This window comes from Chiloscyllium plagiosum, unplaced genomic scaffold (assembly GCF_037043375.1).
Source record: "Chiloscyllium plagiosum isolate Xiang-an unplaced genomic scaffold, Cpla_swu_hap1 HiC_scaffold_17, whole genome shotgun sequence".
Classification (NCBI taxonomy): domain Eukaryota; kingdom Metazoa; phylum Chordata; class Chondrichthyes; order Orectolobiformes; family Hemiscylliidae; genus Chiloscyllium; species Chiloscyllium plagiosum.
The window spans coordinates 72,508,949-72,529,785 of record NW_028270155.1 but is presented as its reverse complement, the minus strand read 5'-3'; the positions used below and the strand labels follow the sequence as shown (position 1 = coordinate 72,529,785).

Here is a 20,837-nt window from a genome sequence, read left to right as displayed (position 1 = left end):
GGACTGGAGACCAATGGGGAGAGGTGAGTCTTGGACTGGAGACCAATGTGGACAGGTGAGTCCTGGACGGAGACCACCACAGGGAGGTGAGTCCTGGACCTGAGGCCACCGCGGGAGAGTGGATCCTGGACTGGAGGCCACAGCGGGGGGTTGAGTCCCAGACTGGATGCTGCTGAGGGGAGGTTAAGCCTCGAGTTTTGAAGCCCAATGTTGCTATAGAATGGGCGCTGTGTGGTCTGGAGGCTATGTTTCCACATGGACTGTAAATTGAGTACGTTTTCTGTTTTTCCTTTTCATTCTTATGCTGGACCTTATATATATTATTTTATCGATTTTACATCAAATACTTAAGTATCTGTACCTTGGTTTCGTATATCTAAGATGGCACCATAAGTGGCGCTAGTGCAACCTTTTCATTGCACTCATTCCAGTGCATGTGACAATAAAGCTAATCCAATTCAAATCACTGGGGCTGTAACCATGTGCCCTGACATGAGATGAATGGCTGGGCTAGTGTTGGCTGGGATCATTTGTGTGTGTAACCATAGAAGTGTATACATTAGATGAAAGAATAGTCTTAATGTGTTGCATCTCAGTTATCTTTATTACAGAGGATGATGGTGTGGCAGCGGTAATACCACTGCAGAAGCTCAGGCAGTGGATAGAATTGAAATTCTATTACTCAAATCTGGACTCAGCCATGGAGACAGGGAAGCTATTGCTGATCGTTGTAAAAGCACCATCTGGTTCATTGCCGTCCTCTCTCAGAAGAGAATCTGCTAACCTTATTGTTGTCCTGCTACCTGCTTCAGTTCAAAGACAACGTTGTTGAATTTTAACTACCCTTTGCTATAAGCTGAAGGGCAATTAGGGCTGAGCATCAAATGCTGACCTTGCTGTCAACAACCGCATCCCATGAATGAACTTCTTTAGAAGTTTAATTTTTACACTTTAAGTCATCATTGTCAGCTGACTAAGGGTTATTCCAGCAATTCTTCTTCAACATTGCTATTAAGCTGGAAATTACAGCAAGAAATAATGTGACTATTAGAAACGTAAGTGGGTTGAATGAAACTTTCAATAGAGAAGTCACTCTACCAGAAACAGCAAGGAAAGGGAACGAAGAAGGAAAGATTGTGTGTGAACAGAACCATTCAGATTGCAAGCATCATCCAGCACGCGTATAAGAGTGCATGGTATCTCTCGGAGCCCACTAGGTTGTGGAAATGAAACTAAAATCCATTATATTCAGATCCAATTGGGATGCCCCATTTTGATTGGATCTTCACAGATTTTGCCTGAGTTCAAGCCCATGCCCAAGTACACCACGCTATCTACAGAACTGCCAAACTCCAGAAGTGTACTGCGGTCTCCAGGAGTTGGACATTAACCTCCATGGACATCGCTGTGGGAAACTAAAAAGGAAACGTAATTGAAATCAATTGCGGGTGACTCTTTCTCTTGTTTCGTTTTCTTTGAACGTGTGTTTCAGAATTAGCTGCGTGCTCAACAGCCAAGAATCATCCAATCGCATCATGAAGATTTGTTCACGTCTCAGTTGGCTTGGAAGGCAGTGGGCATTGAGAAGTGACCAATAGCTGAAGCCTGAACAGTTGGATATGAAGGTGACGTGGTAAAACCTCCAATAACAAATCCCACTCAATAGTCTTGGGCCAGTGCTTCTCAAGCTGCGGGTCGTGACCCTTGTTAGGGTCTCAGAAGCAATAGCTGTGGTGGCAATCTCACTTCCCTGCAAGGGCTGCTGGGCTTCTCCCAGTGATGGTACATCTTTCCAGCCATCATCTTTATAGGGGGAAAATACAGCCAGGTAGTTGCATGGCCACCATCTTTTTAGGGGGCGAAGTATAGCAGGATATTTGCATGGCTGCCATCTTTATAGGGGGTACCGTGCAGCATTCAGATGGCCACCTTCATTATAGGCACCAGAGTGCAGCAAGAGACATGTCTTGGCATCCTGTCAAGGAAACAGGAATAAGAGGGCCTTCACTGAGGCTTCTGTCACTGGGGAATAGGGAGAGATTTACTGAAACGTGCATAAAGTAAGATTTTTAAGAAGTTACTTAAAATGAAGATTCTCTTATTTATTTATTTTTCTTACTTATGTGTGTAGATCTGCAACACACATAGTTTAATAACTGTATTCTTTATATCTATGCTGCTGGTTTGGTTTTTTGTTGGTATCTGGGAAACATGCTAAGTTTGAAGTGCTACATGGGGTTGCAATGGAAAATAGTTTGGGAAATTCTGCTTTGGGCTTCTTTGAGTGAAGTTGTCATTTTAAGAATGAGGAGTTTGAGATTTACATTGTGAGATCTGGTTGAGAGTACACCACTCCAATTCACACTGCCCCTTTGATATTAGCAGGTACAGATAGCATTCAACCCGACACCAATCTGGACTGTACTGTGACTTTTCTTTTTAAAATAGTATTTTCCAAGCTCATTTGCAAGAATAGCTGAACCCTCTTTGGCTGGCAAACATTTACTCACACTCCAAATGCCCCCAGGTCACAAATGAAGCAGCCCTTTGTAGAGAGCAGGTCCAAAACTTTCTCGCAACAAAGGCATGCCCTGAAAACCTGGCAGCCAACAACGTGCAGGTGAGGAGGGTGCGGAAGGGGAAGGGGACAGGCCGGGGGATGAGCCACAAGTGAAAAACAAGCACTTCAAAAACTATAAATAGTGAACAAAAAGGAACCAAACACTGAACAGTATAATACATTCAAATATACATAAAACATGTACTCTGATTTCTGCACCTCCTCCTTCTCCATGGTGTCGTCTCACTGGTGATTAGACGAGACAGCAACCTTATTCCCAGAAGTTACAATTTGAAGATGGAAATTGTGGGTCAATTTGTTCATTTAAAATAAAAAGAAACTGAACTGGGACTTTTTGGCAAGCACCTCATTAGCTGGTGCTCTGCGGTACGCTGGTAAAATCCAGGAAAAGAGTCAGAGTGACACAGCGTGTCAGAATTGAGTTCCAACTACCATTAAAAATTCCGCGACTAGCCACTGTCATTACTGATTAGTTCATGCTAATCACATGGAATAATCACATTTTAGGCGGTACATATGAATTCTCAACCCATCTCTGAAGCCCCGATGGTTTCAGGTTCCTGTGTTACCTTCCACCCTGGGTGATCCGCCATCTCAGTCCCTTACCCAGCCCTTTCTCTCATTCAGTCATCCTGGTCTGACACATGATTTCACCATCACTGGTGCCCTCAATGCCATCTCCATCTCCCCCTCAGTTTGACCTCCCACTTTGTGGTGTGCTGATCTCACAGTGACAGGGAACGTTCTTGACCAGTGACCCTCCAGCTGTCAACAATTGAGATTCTCACAACAGACCAATGCCAGGCGAGGATTACGGACGGGGCAGTACAAACACGTGACTCACGTACTGCCCGGCATTACGCTGCCTTTCTGTGCTTGACCTGACACAGAACTTAAACTGCAATGGAATAGATGAAGGCCAATCAATCCATCATTACTGAGCCAGTGTAACACAACAGTAGGGAACATTTGTGCAGTGTCAATGCAGTGCATGAATCTAACCTTCAGAAGGGACAGAGAGCTTGTTGGAGCTTCAAGTATAGGTAGCCCAGTGACCTTCACCCCAGCTATTCAGAACCACAAGGGCCATAGGCAGAGAGAAATTGTTCTCATTCATGAAAGAGTATGGTGTTCAATTCCAATTGCCACATTCAAGGAAAGATGTGGAGAGAGGGCAGAAGAGGTTTACCAGGATGCTGCCTGGATTACAGGGTATGAGCTATATAAGGAGAGGCTAGAAAAACTCGGGTTGTTTTCTCTGGAGTGGCAGAGGGGAGACTCGATAGAAGTCTCTAAAATTATGAGATGCATGGATAGGGTTGACGGTCAGAATCTTTTTCCCAGAGTTGAAATGTCTAATACTGGGGTGGGGGAGGGGGGCATGTATTTAAGGTGGGGGGGGAGGGGGAGTTCAAAGGAGATTTGAAGGGGCAAGTTTTTTTTACACAGAGAGTGGCAGAAGTCTGGAAGGTGCTGTCAGGGGTGGTGGCAGAGGCAGATTCGATAGGGGCTTTTAGATAAGCAAGTGAATATGCAAGGAATGGAGGGATATGGACTAAGGATAGGCAGAAGGAATTAGTTTAATTTGGCGTCATGTTCAGCTCAACAGCGTGGGCTGAAGGGCCCGTTCCTATGCTCTATAAAAGATGGAGAACAGGAGAACACAGATTCAATGTATTTGTCAAAAGAAGCAAAGGGGACGTAAGAATAAGATTTTCACAGGAACGAGTGGCTCAGATTTGGAATGCTGATCAAGGGTGAGGTGGAGGCAGATTCAACTGAAGCATTCAAAAGGAAGTTAGGCTGTTCTCTGAAAAGGAAGGATTTGCTGGGAAGGCAGCAGAATGGCATGAAGACAGCTGTTGATTCAGAGATCCAGCACAGACAATAATGGGCAGACTAGCTCTCATAACAATTCTGTGACCCTTTAATCCCATTAGCTGAACAGTCGCTGCTGGACTAGACCATGGGCTTTGTGTTCAAAAAGAATTTTTATTTCTGTTATATAATAGCATATAACTTGCTCAGTGGTTAGCAGTGCTGCCTCACAGTGCCAGGGACCCGAGTTTGATTCCAGCCTCGGGCGACTGACTGTGTGGAGTTTGCACATTCTCCCTGTTTCTGCATGGGTTTTCTCCGGGTGCTCTGGTTTCCTCCCACAGTCCAAAGATGTGCAGGTCAGGTGAATTGGCCATGCTAAGTTGTCCCATAGTGTCCAGGAATGTGTAGGTTAGGTGCATTAATCAGGGGTACATGTAGAGTAGTAGGGTAGGGGAATGGGTCTGGGTGGGTTACTCTTCGGAGAGTCAGTGTGGACCTGTTGGGCTGAAGGGTCTGTTTCCTCACTGTAGGGATTCTATAATCATTAGCCCCCATCTGGAGTACTGCATTCAGATAACAAAGACAAAGGCTCTACCACAGATTCACCAGAATGGTATGAGTGGAACAGGATACACTATATATTGGGTATAGGAAATTAAGGGGAGATCTAACTGTGATAGGTTAGATAGAAACTAGTATTTCTGATTAGCGAATCAGTCATGGTTATGGGTAGGGTTGGTGGGGGGGGGGGGGGGGCAGCATAGAGATGACCAAATATCAAAGCTGGGCCACTTATAAGTAAAGTTGAAGTTATATATTTACATAAAGAATAGCCATCTGGAACGCTGTCCCGGTAAAAATAACATTGGTGGGGTTCAGGTGGGGCAGTTTCAAATCTGAGATGGATAGATTTGTGAGAGGTAACGACATTAAGGAGTCTGGAACCAAGGTGGTAAGTGGATTTAAGATTTAGACTAGTGGGTGCAGTGAAATCATGGAATCGGCTTGAGGGGTCCATTAGTGCCCTTCTGGTGCTGCATTCCTTTATCCTCCTTTCGATGTTGGAGGCCCCTTTCCACTTGCTTTGACATTTCTTCTCTTCCAACACTGCTTGGTGATTAGCCTGAGGCCTGAGATTAGCACCCTCCACCCGTCCCCAAGCCAAGGGACACAGACGGCTAATCAACGTATTAACTTTATATCCCACCCTGCTAACAGTGGTGGATAGAGCTTCAGAACCCCTAGGATCCCCTTATCAGTAAGTGTGCCAGCAAAGGCATCAGGAAACAAATGCACAGCCTTCTGAGGAACTACCCGATAAAACCCGATGAACGCCGATTTGCCAGGCAAGATGCGCAGCAACACGCTGGGCAGCCAACAAGATGCCAGAAGCATCTGAACCTACACTAAAACAAAGTGCATTTGCGTAGCTTGTTTTGGAAGCCTCTAGATATGTCAAAGCGCTTCACAGCCAATTGCATACCCTTCAAAGTGCAGAAACGATGGAGAAAAAGAAAAGCATCACACGACTGGCAGACAGCAAGATCTCACAATCAGCAAACAGGTGAATGATCAGGTAATCTGTTTTAATGATGGGTATCAAGGAATAAAACTCCACCATGCCCCCACCTGCTCTTCTTCGTAGAGGTGCCGTGGGATCTTTAATGTCTACCTGAGGAGGGCAGCTGGGGTCTCGGCTCAGAGTCTCATCCGAAAAGCAGAACGGTTGGCTTTGCTCCATTCTCTCGGTATTGCACAGGGAGGCTCAGCCTGGAATAAAGGCCTCAGGTCCCTGGAATAAGGAGCTCTCACCTTCTTTACCTTGGTTATCTCATGCACCAACTCTGCACATACACACAGACGGGGGGGGGGGGGGGGGGGGGGGGGAGAGAGGAGGAGGTGCTCAAACAAGACACAAGACGGTTATGAAGATTTTTCTTTTCGTAAAGTGTAACATTCCCTCTTCACATCTATTTTCAGAAAACATCCCCGGTCCCCTACAAACCGAGAATGGTTGTCATTGAAAATAAAAACCCCACTGGGATCCGGGGAGGGGAGGAGGGAGGAAAAATGTACAGCTATTATACAAACGGGACGTCGGTCCTCCCGAGCACAATCGGAATCGGAGAAAGGAAGCAGTGGGGTTTTCAGGAAAAGGCAGTGCGCGCACCGGAGCCAATGGTGAGACCACTTCCATACGGTCCAGAAGATTCTGGGCTGTGCCTTGTTGAGTGGAGGTGATGGACGTTGCAGCTGCCTCTTTGCTTCTTATCTTGTCGTCTGGTTTCCCTGTTGGCTGTTATTCACTGCAAACACAAGAGGTTTTAGGTCACTGTTAGCGAATAGGAATGGTACACGTGATGGGAGCAGTGGATGCAGGCACAGTTACAACGTTTAAAAGACATTTGTGTAAGTACATGAAGGGGAAATGTTTGGAGGGATATGGGTCAGGAGCAGGCAGGTGGGAGTAGTTTGGGATTATGTTTGACATGGACTGGTTGGACCGAAGGGTCTGTTTCCGTGACGTATGACTCTATGACTGTGATGGAAGACAGACAGCACATCGTGCAGAACCACTGATGAAGATTCTGCAATGCCTTTTGCTATTGGTTGGACCAGCTGGGTTACTGCATTCTATTGGGAGCCCCACACTTCAGGAAGGAAGTGCTGTTCTTGGGGAGTGCAAGTTCACCAGAATAGCACTGGGACTAGGAATAAGAGTAAATTATAGGGGGTAGGCCTGTATACACAAGACTTGCAGTCGATTTATATAAGCTGTTTAAGATGATTCAAGGAGTTGAGAGGGCAGAGGGAAATTACTTAGCTTGAAGAAGAGGCGTGATCTTAAAACTGGAGCTGCAAGGGGGCAATGATACTTCTTCATAAAAAGGGAAAAGGAAATCTGAAACTCTCTTCCCCCAAAACAGCTGCTGCGCTGAGTCAGTGGAAAATTTCAAAATTGTTAGATTTATATGGATTCCCCATGATCTAATGAAACATTCCTGATGAAGGGCTTTTGCCCAAAATGTCGATTTTTCCTGCTCCTCGGATGCTGCCTGACCTGCTGTGCTTTTCCAGCCCCACTCTAATCTTGACTCTGATCTCCAGCATCTGCAGTACCCACTTCCGCCTCATGAAATGGTGGGGTCAGGCCTGAGGAGCTGAAGAGCCTGCTCCGAGGCCAAATCAGCACTGAAGATACGGCCACCAGCAGAGCCTTGTGTTCGTCAGTGATTAATGGATGATGTTGGGGGTGAGTGACAACAGCAAGCAGTTGTTGCAGAAAACGTAGTGGGAAACAGATGGAGTGGCAAATGCAGTAGGCTGTTCTCATGCCTCCTTAATCGTAACTGTTCTCTCTATGAAATGATGTTATTTTTTCCACTCCCTTCCCCGAGTTGTTGCCAATTTTCTCCCATTTCCTTGAGCTGTGTGCCATTGCCTGGCTCTGCCAAATCTACTTGAAATGAAAATGGACATTGCTGAGGAGCTGGCAATTATAGCATTCCAGAGTCCTACGGTATAGAAACAGACCCTTCGGCCCACCACATCTATGCCATGACCAAAGTATACTAACTCTATTTCCCTGCACTTGGTCCATAGCCTACTGTTTTAAATGATTGTCCAGATACTTCTTAAATGTTGCTACAGTATCTGCCTCTACCATCCTCTCAGGTTGCACATTCCTTATTTCTGCCAACCTCTGTTTGATTAGACAGGCAGGAGGCTGGAAGAACACAGCAAGCTAGGCAGCATCAGGAGGGGGAGAAGTCGATGTTTTAGGTGTAACCCTTCTTCAGGACTGGGGTGGGTTTGGGGGGGAGCTGCAGATAAAGGGGGTGGTAGGGCCAGGGTGGTGAAGTGGGGATAGGGGAAGACAGGTAGAGGGTACGACCTGGTTGGTCAATGGGAGGAATGGACCCGGTTAGTGGCAGGGAGCATCCTGCTCCACCACCCCCTTTATCAGCAGCTTCCCCCCACACCCACCCCTAGTCCTGAAGAAGGATTACACCTGAAACGTCGACTTCTCCCCCTCCTGATGCTGCCTGGCTTACTGTGTTCTCCCAGCCTCCTGCCTGTGTATTTTGGATTCCAGCATCGGCAGGTTTTTTGTCTCTAACCCTGTGCTTGAAAACATCTTTCCTCAGATTCCCTCTAAACTACTTAATCCTCACCTTAAACCGATGCCCTCTGGTCCTTGACTAGTCTGCCTCAAGGAAAAGATTCTCACAATCTGCCCTACCTCTGCCTGTCATGATTTAGTATACCTCGATCAGATCATGGAATAATAGAACCCCTATAGTGTGGATACAGGCCATTCGGCCCAACAAGTCCACACCGGCCCTCCGAAGAGTATCCCACCCAGACCCATTCCCTTACCCTATTACTTTATGTTTCCTCGAACCTATATAGCCCTGAACACTATGGGCAATTTAGAATGGCCAATTCACCTAACCTGCACATCTTTGGAAACCGGAGCACCCGGAGGAAACCCACGCAGACACGGAGAGAATGTGCAAACTCTCGAAAATGGGTTTTTTTCTAAACCTTGAGGAGAAGCTGAAACAAAACTGGCCAAAAATCGCAGTCTGCAACCTGTCTTTTCACTTCACATTTCAAATACACCCCGACATGCTGATAAAACAGCACACAATGTTCTTCTGGCTCAGCATACCAATGGTGACATGGTTTTTAGACTATTTTAAAGTCATCCTCCCTTACTGCTCTTGATCAGATTCAGCTCCACATTTCCCATGTCACTCCGGCAGCTGCTTTGGTGTCCTCTCCATTCACTTTGACAGGGTCTCACCGACAGCAGGAAGAGGGGGCTGAGATCCCCCCATAATCTCCTCTGCTTCAGGGAGACAAACCCTACCTATCAGAATCTCCTCATAACTGAGACTTTTCATCCCAGGCAACATCCTGGTGTATTGCCCCATTGGTGACTAGAACTGCATCCCTAACCGACTTTTTATAAAGTTGTAACAAGATGTTTTTACTCCTATATTCTACACCCTAGCTAATGAGGGTAAGCATCTCTTTTGCCTCCTTCACCACCCTGCACTGACACCTCCAGGGATCTATCAACCTATAAATCAGGGTCCCTTTGTTCTCCTTAGAGACCCACCATTTATTGTGTAAATTCTTTCCTTAATGCACCACCTCACAGTTACCAGGATTGAATGCCATCTGCTTTTGCTCTGCCCAATATCATTCAGTATCGTTCTGTAGCCTGAAACCACAGCTTTCACTATCAACAACTCATATTTCAGTATTCCCTGGACTCGGAGTGGTGTCAGCTCACTGGAGAATTGCAAACATTCTGCCCTGTTCATAAAAAGTCTATCAAGTTTGACCCAGCAATTATTGATCAATCAGTTTAACTTCAGTGGTGAGGAAATTTCTGCAAACAATTACTCTGGATAGAATTATTAGTCATATGGAAAATGTTGTATTGATTTGGTAGAATCAGAATGGATTAGTTAAGGGAAAATTGTGTCCAATCAACTTGCTGGAGGTTAAGGGGTATCAGGGCGGGATAAGTAGAGGAAGGCTATTGACGTGTTGTATGTGGATTTTGAAAAAGCATTCGATATAGTTCAGCACAACCACCTTGTCAGGAAAATTATAACTCATGGAATAAAAGCTTCAGTAACAACATAGATTGCTAAGAGAGAAAGAACAGAGATGGATGTTTTTTGGTTGATATTGGATCCCTTGCTTTTCCTGATGAAAATAAATGAAAAGGTACAGCTTCAAAGTTTACAAATGAAACAAAGCTTGGGAGAGTTACAAACTGTGAGAGGGGACAGTGTAAAACTTCAAAAGGACATGGAATGTTCGTGGAGTGGGCCGATAGGTGGCAGATAAAGTTCAATGCAGAGAAGTGTGAGGTGATACACCTTGGTATGATAACCATGGAGACACATAAAGTCAAAGAGTATTATTCTGAACAGTGTACAGGAGCTGATAGACTTGGATGTAACTGTGTGTAAGTCAGAAGGTAGAGAGAGGTCTGTTGATAAAAGTAAACTGTATTCCAGGCTTCATATGTCAGGGCATAGAGTACAAGAGCAAGGAGATTACAATGAATGTATATAAGATACCCATTAGATTCTATCTGGAGTATTGTATACAGTTACGGGGACCATATTAAAGGATACATTGGAGAGATTGTGGAAGAAGTTTACAAGAATGATTCCAGGCATGATACAGTTCAGTAATGAGGAAAGATTGGAGAAGTTGGGATTGGTTTCCTCAAAGAGGAGAAGGCGAAGAAGAGATTTGCAGGAAGTTTTCGAAACCATGAGGGTCTACACAGAGTGGCTAGCAAAAAATGGCTCCTACTCATAAACAGACTGAGTACGTACCCAAGGGCACAGTTTTAAAGTGTTTTGTAAAAGAAACCATGCCACTGCACCTGACGAAGGAGCAGTGCTCCGAAGTCTTGAGATTTCAAATAAATCTGTTGGACTATAACCAGGTGTCGTGTGACTTCCGACTTTGTGAAAAAAGCAAAAGCAAGGTGAGGATTTTGTTTCACTCAGCGAGTTGCTAAGGTCTGGAATGCATTGGCTGGAAGTGTTGGTGAGGCAGATTCAATTCAAGAGTTCAGAAAGGCATTGGATAATTATTTAAGTACAAACATTACCTGGGGTTATGGGGAAAAAGGCAGGAGATTGGCACTAAAGTTAACCATATTCAGAGAGGCAGTACAGACACCAAGAACCGAATAGCCTTCTTCTGCATTGTGATGACTCTGTGACTTTTCAAGGAGTTATCTCTGGTGGCTCACCACTCACCCAAATTTAACAACAGGTCATGCACAAAATCCTTAAAACCCCTCCCTTACAGCACTGTGAGTCTATCTACAGTCCATGGAGAGGTTCAAGATGGCAGCACAACTTACTCGAGGCTAACTAGGGTTCAGTAACAGTCTAATGGAAGAGGTTAATATCATTGAAGGCAATTTTTGTATGGAATGAGATAGGTATAGAATCCCTACAGTGTGGAAACAGGCCCTTTGGCCCAACAAGCCCACACCGACCCTCTGAAAAGGAACCCATCACAGACCTATTCCCCTTTTGCTCTCCATTTTACCTCTGACTATTACACCTAACCTACACATCCCTGAATACTATGGGCAAATTTAGCACGGCCAATTCACCTAACCTACACATCCCTGAATACAATGGGCAATTTAGCATGGCCAATTCACCTAACCTGCACATCTTTGGACTGTTCGAGGAAACCGGAGGACCCAGAGGAAACCCACACAGACAGTCATCCAAGGCTGGAATTGAACCTGGGTCCCTGGCGCTCTGAGGCAACAGTGCTAACCACTGAGCCACTGTGCTGCACAGCACAGCATAGACCAATAGACAATAGGTGCAGGAGTAGGCTATTCTGCCCTTCGAGCCAGCACCACCACTCATTATGATCATGGCTGATCATCCTCAATCAGTATCCTGCTCCTGCCTTATCCCCATAACCCTTGATTCCACTATCTTTAAAAACTCTATCCATCTCTTTCTTGAAAGTATCCAGAGACTTGGCCTCCACTGCCTTCTGGGGCAGAGCATTCCACACACCCACCACTCTCTGGGTGAAGAAGTTTCCCCTCAACTCTGTTCTAAGTGGCCTACCCCTTATTTTTAAACCATGTCCTCTGGTCCTGAAGAAGGGCTTATGCCCGAAACGTCGATTCTCCTGTTCCCTGGATGCTGCCTGACCTGCTGCGCTTTTCCAGCAACACATTTTCACCTCTGGTTCGGGACTCACCCACCAACGGAAACATGTTTCCTGCCTCCAGAGTGTCCAATCCTTGAATAATCTTATATGTCTCAATCAGATCCCCTCTCAGTCTTCTAAACTCAAGGGTATACAAGCCCAGTCGCTCCAGTCTTTCAGCATAAGATAGTCCCGCCATTCCAGGAATTGACCTCGTGAACCTATGCTGCACTCCCTCAATAGCCAGAATGTCTTTCCTCAAATTTGGAGACCAAAACCGCGCACAATATTCCAGGTGCGGTCTCACCAGGGCCCTGTACAGCTGCAGAAGAACCTCTTTGCTTCTATACTCAATCCCTCTTGTTATGAAGGCCAGCATGCTATTAGCCTTCTTCACTGCCTGCTGTACCTGCATGCTTGCTTTCATTGACTGATGTACAAGAACACCTAGATCGTTGTACTGCCCCTTTACATAAATTGACTCCATTTAGGTACTAATCTGCCTTCCTGTTCTTGCCACCAAAGTGGATAAACAAACATTTATCCACATTAAACTGCATCTGCCATGCATCCGTCCACTCACCTAGCCTGTCCAGGTCACCCTGTATTCTCCTAACATCCTCCTCACATTTCACACTTCCACCCAGCTTTGTGTCATCAGCAAACTTGCTAATATTACTTTTAATACCTTCATCTATATCATTAATGTACATTGTAAAAAGCTGCGGTCCCAGCACTGATCCCTGCAGCACACCACTGGTCACCGCCTGCCATTCCGAAATGGATTCATTTAAATCTACTCTTTGTTTCCTGTCAGCCAACCAATTTTCAATCCAAGTTAGTACTTTGCCCCGAATACCATGCGCCCTAATTTTGCTCACTAACCTCCTATGTGGGACTTTATCAAAGGCTTTCTGAAAGTCCAGGTACACTACATCCACTGGATCTCCCTCATCCATCTTCAGAGTTACATCCTCAAAATATTCCAGAGGATTAGTCAAGCATGATTTCCCCTTCATAAATCCATGCTGACTCTGACCTATCCTGTTACTGCTATCCAGATGTGTCGTAATTTCGTCCTTTATAATTGACTCCAGCATCTTTCCCACCACTGAGGTCATACTAACTGGTTTATAATTCCCTGTTTTCTCTCTCCCTCCTTTCTTAAAAAGTGGGACAACATTAGCCACCCTCCAATCCGCAGGAACTGATCCTGAATCTATAGAACATTGGAAAATAATCACCAACGCATCCACGATTTCTCGAGCCACCTCCTTCAGTACCCTGGGATGCAGACTATCAGGCCCTGGGGACTTATAAACCTTCAGACCTAACAGTTTCTCCAACACCATTTCCTGCCTAATATAAGTTCCCTTCAGTTCAGGTCCTTCAGCCACTATTACATCTGGGAGATTGCTTGTGTCTTCCCCAGTGAAGACAGACCAGAAACACACTGCATGGTTTGACTGATCTATACAAGTTGTTAACACTCCACATAATCCATCTCTCACTCCATTTCATCTAACCCCAATTAATAAATCCTTCTAGGTCTTGATAGGTTAATACTTTCTCTCTCTCCACAAATGCTGCTAGAACTGCTAATCTTCTCTGGAATTCTCTACATTTGCTCCAACATCCGCAGTATTTTGCTTTTATTTAAGTGACCTTTCTATATCCTTCTCCTTCATGGACACCATAAGCTTCCCTTAAATCCATCAGTGTTACTCACCTCAACCAGTCCATAATAGAGTTGGCAAGTTACACATTCTAACGCACTAGGAAAAGAGATTTCTATTCACTTCATTATTGGATCAGTCAGTAATTATATTTATGATTCATGGTTTTGGACACATCCCAGAAGTAAAAGCAGCTTTTCTCAACGTATCTTGTCAACTCCAGGCATAATCTGAAACACTTTGCTGAGGTCACCTCACTCAGCTTCCTAACTGGAGAGGAAACAGCCTTAGACTGTTCCAATTTACCCTTAATTTTAACAAACACCATCACGGCAAGAATGACTTACTGGGGGAAGGCTAACTTCAAAAGGGTAAGGACAGATCTGGCCTTGTCAAAGGTTAACAGGAAAACTTGTAACTGGACAATGGGATGCCCTTAAAGAGGAGATAGTTCAAATACAGTCAAGATATATTCCCATGAAGAGAAAACATGGAGCAACAAATTGAGAACTCCCTGGAAAGCAAAGGAGATTGAGATCAAGATAAAGCATTAAGTGTGTTTATGACAGATACCAGGTAATACAATTGAAAACTTGGTCAAATATAGAAAGTTAACGTGGGGAACTTAGAAAGCAATTAAGGGAGCAAAGAGAGAATGTGAGAAGAGACGAGCAGTTAACAAAGAAAATGCATATTATTAGACTGTTGTTCAGAAAAGGCACAAAGATTAGTAAGTTTTAGCTAGTCAGTTTGAACTTGATGTTCACTATTTTAGAAGTGATAATTCAGGACCAAATTAACAATCAGCCAGGCAAATACAGATTAATTGAGAAAAGTCAGCACAAATTTGTTGAGGGAGAATCTATTATGTAAAGAGTGTTTTGTGACTAAGAGTACTTCTTGATGCTCACCATAGCTGGGTGGGCCAGGTATGACCTGATAGCCAGTGCTAGTTGAGGCAGACCCCAGCCTGTGTCAAAGGGGGATTGAAAAATGGTAAAGAAAAATAAGGTAGCAGCCTGTTGCAAAGCTAAATACCCTTTCCAAGAGTCTTTCCTTACTGGATCATCTGTAGAGTGTGCTTTATCTTGTGGATTCTATTTCGACAATAACATTCTTACTTCCGTTGCATTAAAGGAAACTGACATTTATTTAGATGTTGATTTGAAATCTATTTACGCAAAACCTTTACTGCACATCCACTGGGATCCAGGCAGACATACAAAACAATTACACAGTGGAGAGCAGGAAACCTTCAGTTGGTTTGTATCATGAACATCAAGAAGTATTATTAAACACAAAACACTCTTTACATTATAATGCTACTTGCATTGACAGCTGCAGAGGACAGTGACAGTGATGAAGACAGCTCCCCGTCAGCATCAAGAGCAAAGAGCACTAAATACTGGGCTGGTCAGCAACACCCACATCCCATGAAAGAATTAACAAAAAAAAAGTCCCACTGGAGATATTTAAACTCAATCCTGACAGCATTAGCGGCACTCAGAAAGTGGCATTTCCGAAATTCAAACAAGATCCAGCTTCAAATAATTCGCTCTTTTTGATGCCTAAACCTGGTGGTGAGGTCGCGGCTCTCCCTGTTTAATTGTTGTCGGGTAGACCAAATGCAGCCAAAATGACATTTGCTAACGGACTGTCGAGACGGAAACGCTGCACTGAGAAACCGCAAGCAGCAACAATCTGAACAGGTAAATGAAACAAAGCACTGCGGAGGTCTGAAACCAAAACACAAAATTGCTGGAGAAACTTAGCAGGTCTGGCAGCATCTGCAGAAAGAGAAAAACAGAGTTGATGTTTCAGGTCCAGTGACCCTTCTTCAGTACAGAGTTGTTTTCGAGACTGGATGTGTGAACAGTTTGATACATGGACAGGAGATTTACTGGAGGTGGGGAGATATTTTTCACTGCACACACTGCAGGTTTATTTCTGAAGAGCATGTTTCAGGTGGTCACCCGTGGCACCAGGTTGCGTGGGCATGTGACGTTGGCCAATGTCAACATGTGGATTGCTGCCACATCCTCTTGTTCTGACTGGGTCTACGTGGCTTACTTGTCTCTAAAATGATAGAATCTTCGAGGAGAAAGTGAGGACTGCAGATGCTGAAGATCAGAGCTGAAAATGTGTTGCTGGAAAAGCGCAACAGGTCGGGCAGCATCCAAGGAGCAGGAGAATCGGCGTTTAGGGCATGAGCCCTTCTTCAGGAAGAAGGGAGATAACAGGAACTATGAGCCAGTTAGCTTGGTATCAGCTGTTGAATTAATTACACTTTAAAATGCAAACCAAAAACCATGGTAGGCTTGGAACAAAGCAACATGCTTTTACAAAAAGGGATTTCTTGTTAGAAAATTCCATCAATTTTTTCCTGTGTGTAACAAGGAAGGTACTTAAAGGGGAATCTGTACACATAGTATGTTTGCGTTTCCAAAGGGTATTAGATAAGATGGCAAATGGGAACATAGGAATAGGCCATTCAGCCCCTCAAGCCTGATCCACCGTTCAATGAGATCATGGCTCATCTGTGGCCCAACTCCATATACCTACCTTTGGCCCTTTTCACATGCCAAAGGTCAATGCATGGATATAAGATTGGTTAACAGACAGGAAGAAGGAGGAGAGATAAGTTTGGCATCTTTATGTTGGTGTGCAGTGATAATGGAGAGTTGCAAGGATCACTGCTACAGCCTCAGCTTTTATATACAATCTAGATTAATGACTTAGACAAAGAGTAATGCATCTACATTTGCTGACAATACAAAGCTCGCAGGCAATATAAGTTGTACGCAGGGCATAGAGAAGCTGCAAAGATATATAGACAGGTTAAGTGATTAGGGCACAAGATGGGAGATGGAGTATAGTGTGGGGAAATGTGAGGTTACTCATTTTTGTCATAGGAACAGAAAAGCAGAATATTTTTAAAGGTGTGAAACTTGCAAATATTAACGTTCACTTGGCTGTGATCCTAAAACGAACACAAAACATGAGCATACAGGCACAGAGTGTAAACAGGGAAGCATGTTGGTGTTTACTCCATGGTGACTGGGGTACAAAAATAAACAATCCTTGCTACAATTGTGTAGGGATTTGGTGCGACGATGCTTAGAATACTGCCTGCAGTTTTGGTCGCCATACTATAGGAAGGATGTGGAGGCACTGGAACGGGTGCAGAGGAGGTTTACCAGGATGATGCCTGGTATGGTCGGAAGATCGTATGAGGAAAGGCTGAGGCACTTGGGGCTGTTTTCATTGGAGAAAAGAAGGTTTAGGGGTGACTTGATAGAGGTGTACAAGATGATTAGGGGTTTAGATAGGGTTGACCGTGAGAACCTTTTTCCACGTATGGAGTCAGCTATTATGAGGGGGCATAGCTTTAAATTAAGGGGTGGTAGGTGTAGGACAGATGTTAGGGGTAGATTCTTTATTCAGCGAGTCGTGAGTTCATGGAATGCCCTGCCAGTAGCAGTGGTGGACTCTCCCTCTTTATGGGCATTTAAACGGGCATTGGATAGGCATATGGAGGATAGTGGGCTAGTGTAGGTTAGGTGGGCTTGGATCGGCGCAACATCGAGGGCCAAAGAGCCTGTACTGCGCTGTATTCTTCTATGTTCTAGAATCCCTACAGTGTGGAAACAGGCCCTTCAGTCAAACTAGTCCACACCAGCCCTCTGAAGAGTAACCCACCCAGATCCATTCCCCTGACTAATACACCTAAACTACACATCCCTGAGCACTACGGGCAATTCTAGCATGGTCAATTCACCTGACCTGCACATCTTTGGACTGTGGGAGGCAACTGGAGCATCCAGCGGAAATCCATGCAGACACGGGGAGAATGTGCAAACTTCACACAGACAGTTGCCCGAGATTGGAATCGAACCCAGGTCCTTGGCTGTGTGAGGCAGCAGTGCTAACCACTGTGCCACCACCATGCGATCTACTTACCTTGGAGATGGCATTGTGAAAGTTCACTGAATTGACGTCTGGGGTGAGAGGGCCTACAGTAACCAGGAGTCACTGACTCCGCTGCCAGACCAGGCCATCGCTCTCATCTACGTCAAGAGATCCATTCCGACTGCCCCCCCTTGGAGAAGTCAACTTGCTGGTGTCGCCATCTTGAAAAGTTCGCTGCTGTCCCTGTCAGCCCCGAATACCAGGAGGGCGTTGCCGCTGCCACCTCCTCCAGTAACTGTGAGCAGCCGCGACCCCATGCATGGCACGCTCTATCTGCCACACTGATTTCACTGACTAACCCGCTGCAAAAGGTTCCAAAGAAATGTGACAGAAAGAAAAATTGAAAGAGAACCAGCGGAAGTAAAAAAAAATAAAAGAAGAGAAAGAAAGCATGGGTGAGTGAATGAGCCCTGGGCAAGAGCCTGGACGCCATCTTGAAACTATCAGGATAAAGGGCCTACCATCTAGGACTGAGATGAGGGCAATATTCTTCATTCAAAGGGATGTGAATCTTGGGATTCCCTGCCCCACTGAGTTGAATATATTTGAAACTGGTACAGTTGGAGTTTTGTCCTTTCAGGGAATCTAAGGATATGGTGGGAGGGTGGGATAGAGGAGTTGAAGCCCCAGGGCAGTCATTATTCATATTGAAGAGCTGAGCAGGTTTGAGGGAACAAATGGTATAAACCATCCTCTTAATGTTCTTACATCAAGCACTGCCTGCACAAGCTTAGATACAGAGTAACGATCCCTCTACACTGTCCCCCGTCATACACTCCCAGGACAGGGACAGCACAGGGTTAGATACAGAGTAAAGCTCGCTCTATACTGTCCCCATAAAACACTCTGAGGGACAGAGACAGCATGGGATAGATACAGAGTTAAGATCCCTCTACATTGTTCCCCCATCATACACACCCAGGAGAGGGACAACATGGGTGGATAAAGAATAAAGCTTCCACTACATTGTCCCCCAACAAACACTCTCAAGACAGGGACAGCATGGGGTGGTTACAGAGTAAAGCTCCCTCTACACGCTCCCCATCATACACTCCCAGGACAGGGTCAGCATGGGGTTAGATACAGAGTAAAGCTTGCTCTACACTGTCCCCATCATACACTCCCAGGACAGGGTCAGCATGGGGTTAGATACAGAGTCAAGCTTGCTTTACACTGTCCCCATCGTACACTTCGAAGACAAGTTCAGCCCAGGGTTAAAAACAGAATAAAACAGTTTCTAGTCTGAACAACAATACACATCAGTTGATTTTTATAAGAGCCCTTGTCACTGCTGTAGTGTGCAATTGTTATTTCTGTGCCAACTACAGGGTGCCTATTTTGGGCGAGAGTGCTGATGTGGTGCCAATGAGTGATGGTTTTGGGTTGAAGATCTGCGACCAGCAGACTGCGCAATCTCAGGCCGTGTCCTCCTGTCTGCCACTTCCCATCAGTGTGGACCAGACTCTGAAGCAGCATCAAAGTTCAGCCTGATAACTCAATGCACCATCCAGCTCCCCTATGGAGCCCTGCGACATTGCAACTTCACCCATCTGACAGGCTAACTGAAACATCTTTATGACATTGCCCACTGTGGGGCAGCATGGTGGCTCAGTGGTTAGCACCACTGCCTCACAATGCCAGGGACCCAGGTTCGATTCCAGCCTCAGACGACTGTCTGTGTGGAATTTGCCATTCTCCCTGTGTCTGCGTGGGTTTCTTCTAGTGCTCTGGTTTCCTCCCACAGATGTGCAGGTCAGGTGGATTGGCCATGCTGAATTACCCGGTAGTATCCAAGGATGTGTAGGTTAGGTGGATTAGTCATAGGAAATATGGTTTACAGGGGTAGGACAGGGGGATGGGCCTGGGTAGGATGCTTGTCAGACAGTCAGTGTGGACTCCTTGGGCCAAATAACCTGGCTCTATGAGAATCCAAAGAACTATTTAGGGATGTCAGCTGAATCACTGATTTGTGCTGGGTCCCCCTCCCTCTCTCCTGAGCTACCGATTCCATTGTCAGGATCCTCAGGCCACCAACATCTCAGAGAGCAGGCCCTTCCCGCCCCGCGGACTGCAACGCTGTTCACAGGCAATTCCACCGCGGCGGGCATCACCAGAGTGATCTCACTCGTGTATAATTGAAGGGCTCAGGGCTTGCACCTCAGAGTAAGGGAGCACAACTTTACCAGACGATGTGAGGTGAAAGACAGATGTGTAGGGTGGGGGCAGCATCAGGTGCGCCATTACTCTGAAGTGCAAGCCCTGAGCCCTTCAATTATACACAAGTCAAAGGTCAAAGCGGTGGAATGACCTCGCTGAATTCCTCAGGAACAGATCTGGATAGGCCGCCCAGCGCAAGGCATCAGGTGGACTGTCACCATGCAGCGTCCAAACGGTGAGTCATTTCAGTGGGTTGAATTCCGTGTCAGGAACCCGGAATGTAACTGGTTCCCGTACACGCCCCCACAGCCTGAACAGTTTTCTCAGAGGAAGCTCCCCCTCTGTCAGAAGCATGTTTCCAGACTGCATTCGGTGCCTGTTCCCTGTCGTCCTCAGTCACAGGTCATGGTGGCTCTGTTGTGGTATGGGCCCTCTGGTTATGCCGGCGACTGTTGGCGGGGGAAGAGATGCGGAGTGGGGACACATGGTGACTGCCCTGAACGGTAACTGATTCCTCGAGCAGCCGTCGGCAATGAGGGAGGGGACTGTGGGTGGGACTTGTTGCCAACACACCTTTCCGGTCCATGTTAAGCCCTCAATGGGTTGAGCAAAATCCTGATTGTGGGGACATTATGGCACAGGGGGAGCCCATTTTGGCCTGTCAATCTCAATCTCTCCATAGAGCGAGCCAGTGAGTCCCACTCCCCTTACATGGGGGATTTCAGCTGAAATCATTGATTGTCTCGTTATCACCATCTTCTCAGTCCTGAAGAAGGGCTATACCTGAAACGTTGACTTCTCCACCTCCTGATGCTGACTGGCTTGCTGTGTTCTTCTAGCCTCCTGCCTGTCAACCACCACCTTCTCGGGCAGCGATTTCAAGCTCTTCTGTATGAAAGTTT

At 45.7% G+C, this 20,837-nt stretch overlaps 1 protein-coding gene across 3 annotated transcripts in view; it reads right to left on the bottom strand.

Moving 5' to 3' along the window:
* Positions 1-453: 453 nt before the first annotated feature.
* The window catches only part of LOC122558575 (RNA-binding Raly-like protein), a 1,039,906-nt gene continuing 1,019,522 nt past the window's right edge, over positions 454-20,837 (bottom strand). For all 3 annotated transcript variants that reach the window (XM_043707327.2, XM_043707325.2, XM_043707326.2), the window contains one exon: positions 454-6,708. Coding sequence is in view for 1 of the 3 variants with exons in the window: in XM_043707326.2 (XP_043563261.2) it covers positions 6,706-6,708 (3 nt within the window). In the remaining 2 variants the exon portion in view is untranslated. The remainder of the gene's footprint in view (positions 6,709-20,837) is intronic.